Here is a 16449-nt window from a genome sequence, read left to right as displayed (position 1 = left end):
CAGGATATGCATGTTTTTTCACAAGAAACAAAACTATTTACATTACTAGCAGAACTGATATCCGTCTAGAATGCTCATCCCACACCCTAAATAGAATCAAAAAATGAGGTTCAAATATTATTTTGCAAACTAGATGCTACAACCTTGTCCTTAACTTGTAAAAACACAGACCAAAAAAGTTGGAAGTTACCTGGTAGTAAATAGTGGTTTTGCCACTACCACTAAGCCCAGATAGAACTATGGTGTTTGGTCTAGACGATTTCAGACAAGATGCTGCAGAAAAAAAACACAAAAACGAATTGCTTATCATTTACCACTCTAATATAACGAATTGTATCATAGAGCAGACATCATTTACCATCAGCATGCGCTCCACCTCCACGCCCTCAGGTAGCCAAGGCACGAGGCATTTGATTCAGAGTTTAGTGTTGTTTTGCCTTATTGTTTTGAACAAAAAATCCTTATTATTTTGTCGATTATAGGGCTGTTCTAGGAGATGAGGAGCGATGGCGTCAACCCCAAGCTCGTCACCTACAACATGCTCATCTTCGACCTCGCGTGCGCCGGGATGGTCGCCAAGGCCTTACTGTCGAGATGTACAAGTCCATGGCAGTGGCTGTTCGTTGAGATTAGAAGCTGATGAGGGAGTCTCGTAGCAGAAGTATTAGGTTGACAGCAAAATGCAAACAAATGAACACTACAATCAGATTAAAAAAAGGTAATCTTACTTGAAGAAACCACCCCTAACATTGCATGCAACGTTTCTGGCTACACAAAGAACCGGGATAGAACAATTTGCCTAGAATGTGGAAATGATGGGTCCTGTTAGTGACAACATGATATCCTTATATTGGTATACAGGCTATGAACATCACCTCTGCCTGTGGAGCATAATATGGAGTAAATGCAGGAACCACATGAACTCGTAATTGATCCTTCTCATCCCAAACTTTCAGACGATCATCAATTACTAATGCCATACCAGGATGACAAGAACCATCATGGAAGACATTTAGCAAGGACTTCTTTAAACCTACAAAAGGTAAATTTGGCATTAATTTCAGTAGAATGAAACTAAAAACGAAATTTGAGTAGTATTTTTCACAGTTTGTTAGCTTCTGAGTATCACAACATTTACAATGACAAATTACGCTATGCTCTTTTGTACTTTGTTAATAAAATGACAAATTACATACCAGATTTTACGCACACCATCCTATCATGAAGTTGAACAGAATTAATTAATCTTGAATCTGGATCAAGCAATCTCCACATTTCTAAAGCATAGTCTCTTTCAGCCATCGTACACACATAGACCTCAAAATGGCAAGGCACCGTAGATTTAACATGGTCAAGCAAGAATTATACAAACCAAATGGCAACTTGTAGCCCCAGAAACATGCATGATTTGCCAAGTTTCTTCTGGAAGTCATCGCAACTAAATGCAATTCTTCATCTCCAAGTGCAACAACCGCGGTCTGAAAACACAAGGAATTAAAGCATTCAATGTGGTATATACAGTATAGAACCATAAATGTGGTTTCCAAATCAATAATAAGGAAATGAAGGAGCAAGTGTAAGGTGAAGATGAATGTTGAAATCTCTAAGAGTTAAATAATACACTTATTTAAATCTAACACTGCACGCCAGAGCTATGGATCTTAAATTCTTAGTGATATTTAAGAAAATAGGGGTCATCAAGGCATGGAGATCCAGCTGACGGCAAAAACATAGGTCCAAAATTGCAAAATCTGAATTGGCTGTCATTTCATTGGTGTATTTCCTGAATTCTAAAATCATGCAAAGTTTGATATGGAATATGGAAATGTTGATACCAACGTGAAGGGACTTTATTAACTTATACGATTGCCATCGAAAAACATTTTCACAGTAACTTGATACGACAGACTCAGGCATTCCATGCTATTATATGTTTTAATGTTCAACTTGTTATCAGAAATCAGGAGTCAAAATTCAGATTCAGTTAGTGTGATGTACAACTATATCAATGGTCAACTAACGGCATCCAATGATTCAAGCCAACGAGTATCAAATAAATGCCAGTTTTCACAGATCATCAGAATTGAGTCCCAATTCCAAAGCACCAATGCATGGCATTCAGACATCCCAATTTTTAAACTTAAATATCTGTTTCTTATGTCCTTCGATCTAGCCTGGTGTCCTGGATCCTAATAACACATGATCAGGTCGTCAGAAATTTGAAATTAATATACCAGTACTTTTTTCTCGTGGAAACTAGAGAGGAAAGGTGGACTACGCTAGTGCAGGATGGGATCCAATCTTCCAATCCAAACTACTAACCATTCGATCATCCAACCATCTAATCCAAACTACAAAACCTTTCTCGTTCCTCCTTCCTCTGCTACTGTGTGTGGAGAATGGAGAGGGTCAGAGGGAGAAATGGGGGAGGGCCAAGGTGGGGAGTGTCGCTGCTGCTGTGTACCTGCCATACCGCTGGAATGCTCATTGTTGTTGCCGCCTGAGCCGACGGAGGGCCGACAGAGCCACGTTGGGGCCAGCGAAGCTGTGCACTTTGATGGCAGGAGTTGGGATGGAGGGGCGAGGGAAGAGCCTTGTAACTGCGAAAAGTGGTGAGTGGATCTAGCAGAGGGAACTTCACCCAAAGAGTGTGTATTGAACATTGGAAAAAAATACTGCTTAGACCAAGCAACCAAATGATCAATAACATTATTCAAAGGCTACAGTTAATCATATGCAGTTCCATGTAAAGCTTGGAAATCGAAAGACAATGAAAGCAAACAAATTATTTCTACAAAATTGCCATGTTTCTAGGTGAGGAAGAATATCATATCCATATCGGAAAAATCTCTCACCTCCAAGTGAACACATCCCACGTAGACAGGTGCTAGGCAAGGATATAGAGTGTATGGACAAACCGCCATCTCCAGCTTCAACGATCTAAATTCAAACTTGGGTTAAAGAATGCTTGGACTTGTCAATCACTATGGCTTGAAAGCAATAGCCCAAACTCCAGACCGTTACTTGTATAGTTCAATTTCATAACTTGCATCCATGTGCATACAAAAAAACATGAACCAAAAAGTGCTGAAGAAGCACATATTAAATCGTGGCATGCCCCACCAAGAGCCACAAAGAAGCTCATCGAGAAGGAGCACTTGAGCAGCAAGAGATTGTGCAGGCTACCCCTGGCGATGACGGAGGCGGCGGAGTCGTCGAGGATGCTGCAGTTGACGGTGAGGCTGCGGACCGCGCCATTCCCCGCGAGAATCCTGCTGAGGATGGCGTTCGACGGGGCAAAGGCCTACGGCGGGCGAGCGTCCGAACCGAAACCCTAGAGTGGGGGTTAGTGGGGGAGGAAGGGAAAGGAACCTGTTTGGCGGGCGGTGGGTGAGAAGGGGAGGCTAAAGCTCACGGAGAGGTCGATGGAGGTGAGGGCGGGGAGAACAGCGTTGGCGGCGGAGTAGAGCGAGCGGCAGGACGCGGCGGCGGAGCAGGCACCGTCGACATCGACACGGGCCAGCACCTCCACTAGGAGCGCCTCGGGGAGCCTCTCAACCAGGCCGTCGCCGTCACCGGCAGCCCGAGGCTTCTTCTCTGCTATTGTGACCTCCATATCCCCTTGGCTTCTGCAGCGTGGAATCTTGATTGGATTGAGAAGAACACGCACAGATCTGCAGAGAGGAGGACTAGAGGAGTAGGGTGCGAGAATCACAGGATATGCCACTGGCACTCAGGGCCCACACGAGCACGGTGTTTGGACTTTGGATAGGTCTAGGAGATAACTGTGTCCATGACATTTGGGTCCACCACTCGGTAGAGTGTAAGGAGTTACTACTCTACAAAGCGTCAAAGCGGGACGCAAACACACGCAGTTCTATATCGTGTGCAAGATGTTCCCATCAATGGACGAAGCTGCCTCTTAGACCAACAGTCACATGTCAATCAATAGCGACCAACTGTCGGATGTCCACCTGTCTCTATAGCGACCAACCTTGAGTAGTTAAATTTCTAGACTTTTAGCGACCGGTGGTCCGTCGCTACAAATGCATTTAGCGACCAACTGTCGGTACATAACTTTTAGCGACCAATCGTCTGTCCCTAATAAGGGTCGCTAAAGATCAACCGTCGTATAGTGATGGTTTAGTCCAGGGGATTTGGTTCAATTTTGAAAAAACTTCCTTCTACCTTGGGAGAGGATGCGCTTTGAAAATGATAAAATGTTTTACAAATAGTCCTACATCAAAAACTGTTTTTCTACAAAATACCCTGAGCTCCACATACTCCATTAATTATATCTGGTTTCCCCATTCTGTAGGTGAAGGTGGGTTGCTGGGTACGTAAGTACCCACCCTTGCTTATTTGTTGTCTTTTAGAAAAGGAGATCGCTGATCGAGTAAGAGTTACGCCTATTTCCCAACCATGCATGTGGTCGTTGGACCGCTGATTTGCTTCGCTGCGTATATTAGGCTGCTTCAGCCCCACTCTGATGATATGTGCCGAGTTGTGGACCAACTCTTAAAGTTGATAGCCACCTATATAGGTTTGTCTCATTTAAGCAGATATGGAATCATCCGATGTGTAAATGTGTATACTAGACTCCTGGGACTAGTATTTGAATCACATTTGAGTCATAGAGGATAGGGATGCTTTGTGCAAGCACAAAATAGTTGGAGGCAGATGGGGAACCCTTTCGGTACTCTCCATCTACACATAGAACAAGAAGTCCCACCAGTTCCCTCACTTGTTCTTGGCAGCACGACACAAGCTACACGACCTTTCCCAAAGTCTTTCCGGTCCTCAGCGCGAATGTGAACGCACCAAACTGTACAATCTTGCCACCGACAACCTTTTTCTGCTAGTGAAGGCAATAGTTTTTCGCGAACACCTCCACTAACAACTGGCCACCATATGTGACCTTTGCCCAAATAAATTTAGCCGACACCACCATGGCATTCAGTGTAAGCTGGTGGAGCTGAACTTTGAAACGTTCCAAGATTTTGACATCGAAGCGGTGAATAGGCAGTGGCCAGCACTAAAAGAATGCCTCGAAGGCCACCAACTTGCCCTCCGGTTCTAGGACCTCTTCCGCTCCTGAAGCACACCCAAACGCCAAACCCAAAATACCCAACCGTTGCATCTCGTTCCCTAGTAACAACTCGAAAAACAACGCCGAATCGCTAACTGTCTTCTCCGGTGATGTCGTGCTCGACGACGCAGCAACGCTGGACGATGATGAGGAAGAAGAAAAATTACGTACCATCTATGGAGGTAGGCAATTTGCTTCACCCGGGCCAGGGCGTCGCTGGTGAATGAGTTGGCGGTGTTATCCGCATGAGCAAATATGTGGCAGCGGCATGACATGGAAACCTCTAGGCAAACGGGAGAAACATTTCTCCGTGCGCCCTGCACGGGTTTTATAGTCTGCCAAAACGCCTCGGGAAGCCAATAGTTGCACAGTAGAATGTCACATAGAACAATAGTCACATCCCAACGGTCACATTACAAAACACCCCCTGAGGCCACTTCAACTTGTGATCGAGGGCATAGTTTGACCATCTCCTGAAAACAGACTTTGGGACTAGTTCACAAAGTTGAACCGATCCCTTGGGGCGCTAGTGTTGGAGCAAAGGCCGAACTCGGCCTCGATCAGACTTATACGGTCACTATTAACCATGTCCGATCGTAGGGAAAACAGCAATGGAGGACTTCGCCTTGTGCTAGCGACAGAGTCCTCGACCACAACCATTGCAGAAGACTGAGCGATGTGCCACGCGAGAAGAGGGGGCTCATAGTAACCCTCGCCACATGTCTCGAAGGCTCGACTTCAACCTCATCAGTGGAGTCAAAGACCCAACAAAGTCAAGGGTTAGAAATACATGTGAAGGCTTCGAGATCCCTCCATGGGGCCTAGGCTTCACTCGGATGTGGCTCAGGCCCACTTGTAAGACCCTTAGAGGGGTAGACTTTAGGGTATGTTTAGGTCATTGTACTTTATTACACTATAATGACCCCATTGCGGGGAATATTTTGGGAATGTAGCGGGTAAACTGGGGTATAATGGTACTTGGGACCACCTACCGCCCGGTTACCTATAGATATTCACGTTCTACACGGATGGGACACACATAATAAGACGCTACAGACACATGTCTATTGTTTTATTGCGCACCTGAGCCATGTCTGTCCCCGAGTGTTTGGGTCCACATGTCCACATATTAGATAGTCCCAACAAACATGTTGAACAAATATTAGGGCACATATGTTTCTTGGCTTGGACCTCCTCAAGTTTCATCTTGATTCCCCAATGAGATACTAGAAAACCGGACAAGTTCCTTGAAGATATTTCGAATCAACATTTCTTAGGTTTGAGCATAATATGGGTCTAACAAATACTTCCAAGTACATCACATAAGTCATAGAGGATCAAGTCATTATATTGGGATTTAACTATGATGACATCTACATAGACCTTAACTGTTTTGTCTATGTAATCGTATAAGGTAATGTGTGTTGCCTGCACAAAAGTTGTTATGAATTTGTTTAATACATATGGAATATTAACATAGCAATACTAGCAATACAGACCCCAAGGAGTTTCAAAAGATGCTTTCTCCTCATCTTCCCTAGACATACTAATTTAGTGGAAATTGGAGTATGTGTCTAGAAAAGATAAATATTCACACCAAGAAGTAGAGTATACTAATTGTTCTATGTGAGTCTCTAGGACAAGCCTTTTTTAGATCAGTGTAGTAGATGCACATATGAAGTTGCCCCTAGCCTCTGGTACTATGACAGGGTTGGCCATCCACTTAGGGTGCTAGAATTTGCAAATGAAGTTAGCACATAGGAGTTTGTCGATCTTGGTGCAGATCAACTACTAAGACTCCATGGACTATCTCCATGTCTATTATTGAATGGGTCATGCTTCAGGGTGGATCACTGGACGATGTTCAATCACCTTGTCAGGTACCATAATCAGGGTACCTAGATTATGCCCCTAAACACGCTTAACACATAACTACCGAAGAATCATAAGACACGTTCCCCGAGGTCAAGCAAGGATGAATCATGATTCGCCCGAGACCTCGCTCGACGGTCGCTCAAAACTCTGCTTCGCTCGAGCCTGTCCTCGGGCGAAGGCAATGCTCGTGAGAAATCCTCATCTCACCCAAGGGCCCCTCTTCATGGAATGGCAGTTTCTGCCTCGCCCGAGCCCGTCTCGGACAAGAGGATAGCCCCGAGCCCAGCCTCAGTCGAAGGTCACGGGAACCGTGAAGATGTGTGCATTTAATGTGATGATTCAGATACCTACACCTCGTGACGCCACAGTCAAAACAAGGAGCAATTGGGTCGCGGTCCCATCCACTTTCACCAACTACGATGACGCATGCCCGGGAATAATGGACACTGCTCCCCCCACTCCGGTCACTGTTCCCAGACAACTCTGAATGGGTCATGCACGTGCCTGGTCATAGCCTCACCCTCGGGAGAGAACTCCACCTCGCACGAAGACAGCTTCAGCCTCAGGAGAAGTCTCCGCCTCACTCGAGCTCGACCTCGGCCAATTGCACTGGCAACAATTCCCTGCGAATCCCGTAGGAGACCACTTCGACAATTGTACTAACCCCTCCCTGCACAAATGTATGGCCCGAGGGAGGCTCGACCAAGGCCTCAGGAGGAACCTTTGTCTCGCTCGAGCCTGGCCTCAGCCTAGATAACATCAACAAAAGGACGCCACCAACTCCTCCACGAAGGCTGCTAACAACGGGGTGGCTACAGAACCGATGTCAAGTCTGCTTTACACCATACGGGGTGGATTACCATGCACTTTTCACCATACTTATCACTATTTCAACAACTATGACTTGGACAACACCTCCATCAGGTAGGCTCGGGTACACGTCCGAGCCCCCAATCCAGGCCTCAACTCTCTTCTCGGTCAAGATGCGAGACACAGGGTATGGACGTCCTCCCCTTGATCCAAGTCAACCGCCAGTACAAGGGCCATTCCATTGGCCATACTGGCTACATGGACTCAAGCTCACCTCCTCTCCCATACACGACAAACTATGGTGTTCCTGGGATCCCTCCTTGAGGTTATAAAAGTAGGAGTCCAGGGCTTCGAACGGGGACGAGAACACTTCATGGGTTTTCGCCTCCACAACTTATATTGGCACTTGCCTCAATCACCACCAGGGACTTGGGATCCTCTCCCTCTCCTGGCCAACTTGTACCCCCTACTACAAGCACTTAGGTGCAAGTTAATATAAGTCTCATCCCCCTCTATTGGAAGTAGGGCCTTCTCTTGCCTGAACTAGGATAAAACTTGTGTCTTCTTGCATCACCCATCTGGGTCAGGGAACGCAGCTAACCTAGATGGGTCAGGGCCTTCACTAGTTGGTAGGACCCTCGGGTCAAAACATCGATAGTTGGTGCACGAGGTAGGGGCTCGCTGTGTTTATACATCACATTCCCACCAAGGCTCCAGATGACCAATCCCCAGCACCCTTTAAGGCTCGGCACGGTGATCTGGTTCGAGAGTCTTAAGTTCATGTATCTTGGCTTCTACTATTGTCACACCCGGATTTAAGGGCAACCCTAGGCACGAATAAAATGTGTGCTAGGATCAAGTCTCACACATATGATGACTCATGGTACAGAAACGAATGTCACATCTTTAATATATAATGGAGTTCTGTACAAAATAGTTAAATAATTACATCATAAGAAGACAATGATCTAGCAACCACTGTTGACTGGGAGACGACGGCCTAGACCTCTCATGAACTCATCGTAGCATCCTTCATGCTCCTTATCCTGCAGTACATGTTCTTTGACCTGGTGGGATGTGAGTACAGCAACGGTGAGCTCACATATGTTCATCGCTCAACAAGTTGTGGGGAATAATGTGCATGAGCTCACTTGCGGTGGGGGCTCATGAGAAGTGTAAGGCTTACCAAAAAAGATGGTTAAAGCTAAGCATTGATTTTAAAGTTGGTCAAAGTATTATTAGCAGCTACTAAGTATAAGTAGATACCAACCCAATTAAATAAGAGATCAAAATTAATAATAACACCCACAATGCAATGCAAATGACAAATTAAGGTTAATTCCATAAGTTACTCATGTGAGTGTCCGAGCCGCTCATGACCGTGAGCATGGCTGATATACCAGTTTTACACTCTGCAGAGGTTACACATCTTTACCCACAACTCGGTTTACCCATTTGCCATGGGGTCATGAATCCCATACATCTCTACCGAGGAGACGAGGCTAGGTAGCACTACGAGGCCTTTACAAAGTTCCACTAGCTTCAGAAAAACCTGCTACGGTTTTGATAGTTGCCTAGAAGGGGAGTGAATAGGCGAAACCTGAAATTTACAAAATTCAAACACGCTCTATGCCCGGGGTTAGGGTTAGGAATAAATCTGGAGTGCGGAAGATTGTTCCTCTTGCTATGAGTTGCTCAATCAATGCGGATAACCTTGGGACCAACTCAAATTGATATGAGCAAGGGAACTTTAGAGAGAGAGAAGAGGGGATAAGCAAATCGAGTAGAGATCAACACAAATGAACAAGGTGATTTGTTTACCGAGGTTCAGTTCCAAAGAACCTAGTCCCCGTTGAGGAGGCCACAAAGGCTGGGTCTATTTCAACCCTTTCCCTCTCTCAATCGGTCACACAAACCGGTCGAGGCTTCTCCTTAATCACTTGGGTCACTAAGACCCCACAAGGATCACCACACACATAGGTGTCTCTTGCTAGCTTTACAAAGCACTTATAATAATAAGAATGAGAAGGAGAAAGCAATCCAAGCAACAAGAGCAATAAAAGAAACACTAAACACCCTCTCTCAAGTCACTAAGCAAATGAGTTGATTTTGAGGCTCGAAGAGGATTTGATCTTTTGGATGTGTCTTGGAGTGTATGCTTTTGCTCTTGTATTGAATGTTGAGTTCAGAAAACTTGGATGACTTGAATGGAGGTGGTTGGGGGGTATTTATAGCATCCAACTACTTCCTAGCTGTTGGCTGTCGAGGCACACCGGACAGTCCAGTGGTGCACTAGACAAGGCACTGTTCATTGTCCAGTGCCTGCTACGTCAGCAGACCATTGGAGTTTGGAGCGGTTGACCGTTGAAATCTTTTGTCCTCTTGCTGCATCGGACAGTCCGGTGGCATATCAGACATGTCCGGTGCGTTCTGACTTTGCAACTCTGACTTCTGACTTCTGCACTGTGTGCTTTTACTGTTCATCGCAGTCGACCGTTGGTGCATCTGACCGTTGCTCCGTTGGCTCACCGGACAGTCTGGTGAATTATAGCGGAGTGGCTCCCTAAGAAACCCGAGAGTGGCCAGTTCGGGAGGTGCTCGGCCTGAGCACCGGATAGTGTCCTGTGCGCCACTGGCAACACTATTGCTAGTCTTTGCTTAAAACTTGGTTGAGTCCCCAACTGGATTTCTTTCTTGGTTTATGTTGATCTTTATGCACCCAACTATGCAAACTTGTTAGTCCACGTGGTTTGTGATGGACGTGAAACACCAAAATTGATTATAGGAAATACTTTAAGCTCATTTCTCTTTCAATCTCCCCCTTTTTGGTGATTGATGCCAACACAAACCAAAGCAAATATAAAGAGTAGAAATGTAATTAGTTTGCAATTTTGATAGATGTGCATAAGTTACTTAGATTTTAAACCAATTGAAAGAATTTCTATGTATTTGATTGCTTTCTTCTATTTTAACATTTTGGACCACATTTGCACCACTTAACTTGTTTTTGCAAATCTTTTGGAAAAGTTTTTTAAAATTCTTTTGCAAATAGCCAATGATTTAAGAATATAATTTCAAGAAGCATTTCAAGATTTTGAAATTTCTCCCCCTATTTCAAATGCTTTTGCTTTGTCTAAAAGATCCGTTAAAGAAGTTCTCCCCTTAGCTGTCAAGGGGGTTTTTGCAATTGAAATAATTTCTTCCCCTTTGTGAAATATTTTTGAAAACAACAATTTTTTAAAACAGTGGTGGTGACAATTTTTGAAAAATAGTGGTGGCGCGGTCCTTTTGCTTTGGGCCTATAAATTCTCCCCCTTTGGCATTAATCGTCAAAAACGAAGAATCTAGATAGGCCTATAATTCTCCCCTTTTGGGCATATTTTCTCCCCTTTTGATGAATAGGATATAAGTGAAAGTACATGAGTAATACAAAGGATAAATGATACCGACAGAGTTGGAGTGGAAGCCTTGCCTTTGCCGAGTACTCCATTTACCTTTCAATCTAAGACTAATCAAAGAGATACTCATGGAAGCATATTAGTCTTAGTCTTGGCACAAGAAGAATAAGAAATATGCATTTGTACCAAATGAAAGAGGCATGATCAAAGGTATATAAATGAATTATGTGTGCAAGATTTCAAACAAAGTTCCGAGAATCAAGAATATTGAGCTCATTCCTAAGTTTGCTAAAAGTCTTTTCATCCAGTGGCTTGGTAAAGATATCGGCTAATTGGTTGTGGGTGTTAACATAAGCAATTTTGATATCCCCCTTTTGTTGGTGATCTCTCAAAAAGTGATACCAGATGTCTATGTGCTTAGTGCGGTTGTGTTCAACGGAATTATCTGCCATGCGGATTGCACTCTCATTATCACATAGGAGAGGGACTTTGCTCAATTTGTAGCCATAGTCCCTAAATGTTTGCCTCATCCAGAGTAATTGTGCACAATAGTGTCCTGCATCAATATACTCGGCTTCGGTGGTGGATAGAGCTACTGAGTTTTGTTTCTTTGAAGCCCAAGACACCAGAGATCTCCCTAGAAACTAACAAGTCCCTGATATGCTCTTCCTGTAAATTTTACATCCGACATAATTGGCATCGGAATACCCAATTAAATCAAAGGTAGATCCCTTGGGGTACCATAGCCCAAACTAAATATCTCATGATTCTTTTCACGACCCTAAGGTGAACTTCCTTAGGATTTGCCTGGAACCTTGCACACATGCATATAGAAAGCATAATATCAAGTCGCGAAACACATAAATAGAGTAAAGATCCTATCATCGACCGGTATACCTTTGGATCTACGGATTTACCTCCCATGTCGAGGCCGAGATGCCCATTGGTTCCCATGGGTGTCTTGATGGTTTGGCATTCTTCATTCCAAACTTCTTGAGAATGTCTTGAATATACTTAGTTTGGCAGATGAAGTTGCCATCTTGGAGTTGCTTGATTTGAAATCCAAGGAAATACTTCAACTCCCCCATCATAGACATCTCGAATTTCTGTATCATAATCCTACTAAACTCTTCACAAGATGACTTGTTAGTAGAACCAAATATAATATCATCAACATAAATTTGGCATATAAACAAGTCTTTAGCAATTGTTTTGGTGAAGAGAGTAGGGTCACCTTTTCCAACTTTGAAGCCATTAGTGATAAGAAAGTCTCTCAGGCATTCATACCATGCTCTTAGGGCTTGCTTGAGCCCATAAAGCGCCTTTGAGAGCTTATAAACCTGATTAGGATACTCACTATCTTCAAAGCCGGGAGGTTACTCAACATACACCTCTTCCTTGATAGGGCCGTTGAGGAAGCCACTCTTCACGTCCATTTGATACAACTTAAAGTCATGGTAAGTAGCATATGCAAGTAATATACGAATTGACTCAAGCCTAGCTACGGGTGCATAGGTTTCATCGAAATCCAAACCTTAGCAATTAAGCAAGTGTCTAGTTCAGCATTGTTATCATTAAAATCAACTAAGTATAGATGACCATCTAACACTCCCTTAAATGCTATTGAATCATCACTTCTTCTAAAGATAGTAACACCAACATCTGTAAAGAGACAGTTGTAGCCTATTTTGCATAATTGAGAAATAGAAAACAAATTGTAATCTAAAGAATCTACAAGAAAAACATTAGAAATCGAATGGTCAGGAGATATAGCAATTTTAACCAAACCTTGATTTCCATCCCCGAATGTGATAGCTCTTTGGGGATCATCATTTTTCTCGTATGAGGAGAACATCCTTTTCTCCCCTGTCATGTGGTTTGTGCACCCGCTATCGATTATCCAACTTGACCCGTCGGATGCATAAACCTACAAAACAAATTTAGGCCTTGTTCTTAGGTACCCAAATGGTCTTGGATCCTTTCACATTAGAAACAAGCACCTTGGGTACCCAAACACAAGTCTTGGGACTCTTGTGTTTGCCCCCAACATTTTTGGCAACTACTTTGCCTGATTTGTTAGTTAACACAAAAGATGCATCAAAATTCTTAAATGAAATGTTATGCTCATTTGATGCATTTGCAATTTTCTTTTTAGGAATTTTGATATGAGTTTAATGCCTAGAGCTAGATGCCTCATTACTATACATAAAGACATGATGAGAAACAGAATGATGTTTTCTAGCATGAATTCTCCTAATCTTATGCTCAGGATAGTTTTCAGGATATAAAATGTAACCCTCTCTATCCTGAACTAGGGAAACTTACCCTTAACAAAATTAGATAGTTTGTTCTTGGGGCGTTAAGCTTAATGTTGCTTTGGCTCCCTTGTTGGAAGCTAATGCCATCCTTAATGTCAGGGCGTCTCCCATTATAAAGCATGCTTCAAGCAAATTTAAAATTTTCATTTTCTAATTCATGCTCGGCAATTTTAGCATTTAGTTTAGCTATGTGATCAGTTTGTTCCTTAATTATAGCAATGTGATCATTCATAGCATCAACATTAACATATCTACATCTAGTGCAAATGGTGACATGCTCAACAGTAGATGTAGATGGTTTGCAAACATTTAATTCTTCAATCTTAGCAATCAAATTATCATTCTCGATTCTAAGACAAGAAATTGAATTATTGCACATACTAAGCTCTGTGGATAAATTTTCACATTTTTCTACCTCTAGAGCATAAGCATTTTTCAATTTAACAAATTTCTTATTTTCTTTAATGAGCAAGTCCTCTTGGCATTCCAAGAGAGATCATCCTTCTCGTTAATGGATTCTATCAATTCATTTATCTTTTTCTTTTGGTCCTTGGTAAGGTTAGCAAAAAGAGAAGTTAAATCATCTTCATTATTACTAGAGCTACCCTCATCATCGGATGTAGTATATTTGGGGTATCTATATAATATAACTTCTTCTTGCCGTCCTTAGCCATTAGGCATTTATGGTCGACGTTGGGAAAGAGAAGACTCTTGTTGATGGCGATGTTGGCGGCGTCCTCATCGGAGGAGGAGTTGGTTGAGCTCTCGTCGGAGTCTCATTCCCATCCCATGTGCGCCTTGCCACCCTTCTTCTTGTAGTATCTTTTCTTCTCCATCTTTTTCTTCCCTTTCTTCTCGCTGTCCCTGTCACTGTCACTTATATATGAACATTTAGCAATAAAGTTACCGGACTTACCACACCTATAACACACCCTCTTGGAATGGGGTTTGTAGTCCTTCCCCTTCCTTTGTTTGAGGATTTGTCGAAAGCTCTTAATGATAAGAGCCATCTTCTCGTTGTCGAGCTTGGAGGCGTCAATTGGGAGTCTACTTGGTGTAGACTCTTCCTTCTTCTCTTTCGTTGCTTTGAATGCAACGGGTTGCACCTCAGGTGTGGAGATGGTGCCTTGCTCCAAGTTGACAATGTGTTTGGAGTCTTTGATCATAAGTTCAAAGCTCACAAACTTGCCAATTACTTCCTCGGGAGACATTTGTTTATATCTAGAATCTCCACGGATTAGTTGCACTTGAGTGGGATTATGAAAAACAAGAGATCTAAGAATGACCTTGACCATTTCATGGTCATCCCATTTGGTGCTCCCGAGGTTGTGGACTTGGTTGACCATTGTTTTGAGCCGGTTGTACATTGCTTATGGCTCCTCGCCTTTGTTGAGGACGAATCGACCGAGCTCTCCCTCGACCGTCTCACGCTTGATGATCTTGGTCACCTTGCCCCCTTCGTGTGCCGTCTTGAGGACATCCCAAATTTCTTTGGCATTTTTTAACCCTTGCACCTTATTATACTCCTCTCGACATAAGGAAGCAAGGATTATAGAAGTTGCTTGGGAATTGAAATGCCTAATTTGGGCGGCCTCATCTGAGTCATAGTCCTCGTCACCCACCAGTGTGCCTGCGCTCCAAACTGAACAATATCCCATATGCTTTCGTGGAGTGATGTTAGATGGTGCCTCATTTTATCACTCCACATACAATAATATTCACCATCAAAATATGGTGGTTTGTCTAGGCGTACGGAAAGTAGAGGAGCATGTTTTAGAATGCGAGGATAGCGTAGAGGCATCTTACTATACTTCTTGCGCTCTTGGCGCTTCGAAGTGGTAGACTCGGCGTCAGATGTGGAAGGTGATGAAGAGTCGGTCTCGTAGTAGACCACCTTCTTCATTTTATTCTTCTTCTTGTCACCCTTCCTATGTGACTTGATGGAGGAAGCGGATTCCTCCTTGTACTTGTCGCCGGCCTCTTTTGACGGAGTATGTTCGTTGTTCTTCCTTCTGAAAGGGAAATGTGCCCTTGCGCCATTTCTAAGTATTTTGGTGATTTAGTGCCAACACAAATGGTTTAAGTGTTAAACTATGCCAAATGGTGGAAGAAGTGCAAATCAACACAAAAGTATGATTCTAGACTTAGTACATTGGTTTTTATGTACTAACATATTTGTCTAAGTGCTAGAATCAGAGAAAAGACAAAAGGAAAAAGGGTTGGCTGGGTACAGCCAACTGCTGCTCAGTCTGGGTGCACCGGACAGTGTCCGGTGCGCCAGGACCAGTCTCGGTGAACAGTCTGCTCTCGGGACTCAACGACGGTGTACGACTATAAATCACCGGACTGTCCGGTGGTGCATCGGACTGTCCGGTGTGCTAACGGTCGACCGCGCAATCCGCGCGTGATGCGTGGCCGGGCCAACGGTCTGATGGGGCACCAGACTGTCCGGTGGGCACCGGACAGTGTCCGGTGCGCCAACGGCTCCAAATCTTCAACGGCCAGCTGCGCCAAAATAGGAAAGAGATCTGCACCGGACAGTGTCCGGTGCACCAGTCGACAGAAGGCAAGATTTGCCTTCCTGGATTGCTCTCAATGGCTCCTAGCTGCCTTGGGGCTATAAAAGGGACCCCTAGGCGCATGAAGCTGAACACCAAGCATACTTTGAGCATTCTTGATCATTCACACTTCGTCTTTGCGCACTCATTTGACATTCTTAGTGATTTGAGCTCCGTTCTAGTGAGAACTTTGTGATATTCATTTGAGCTCAAGTCTTGGTCGTGTGTGTGTGCGTATTGCTGTGAACTTGTGTGTGTTGCTCATCCCATCCTTACTTCCGTGTTCATTTGTGATCATCTTTTGTAAGGGCGAGAGACTCCAAGTTGTGGAGATTCCTCGCAAACGGGATATAGTGAAAGGAAGAGAAACACTGTGGTATTCAAGTGGGTCTTTGGACCAC

The 16449-nt window shown here is 43.8% G+C and overlaps 1 protein-coding gene across 1 annotated transcript; it reads right to left on the bottom strand.

Annotated features, from left to right (window-relative positions):
• Nucleotides 1-496: 496 nt before the first annotated feature.
• LOC103637577 (RNA polymerase II C-terminal domain phosphatase-like 1) lies at nt 497-1478 on the bottom strand. Its single transcript, XM_008659741.3, has 3 exons — nt 1197-1478; nt 876-1033; nt 497-799 (listed from the first exon to the last, which is right to left on the bottom strand). The coding sequence occupies exons 1-3, from the start codon at nt 1300-1302 to the stop codon at nt 725-727; spliced, it is 339 nt and encodes a 112-aa protein (XP_008657963.1). The 5' UTR covers nt 1303-1478; the 3' UTR covers nt 497-724.
• Between the last annotated feature and the right edge of the window lie 14971 nt (nt 1479-16449).

The sequence above is a fragment of the Zea mays genome, chromosome 1, assembly GCF_902167145.1.
Source record: "Zea mays cultivar B73 chromosome 1, Zm-B73-REFERENCE-NAM-5.0, whole genome shotgun sequence".
Classification (NCBI taxonomy): Eukaryota; Viridiplantae; Streptophyta; class Magnoliopsida; order Poales; family Poaceae; genus Zea; species Zea mays.
The sequence above is the reverse complement of the archived record's forward strand: the minus strand, read 5'-3'. Positions and strand labels throughout refer to the sequence as shown.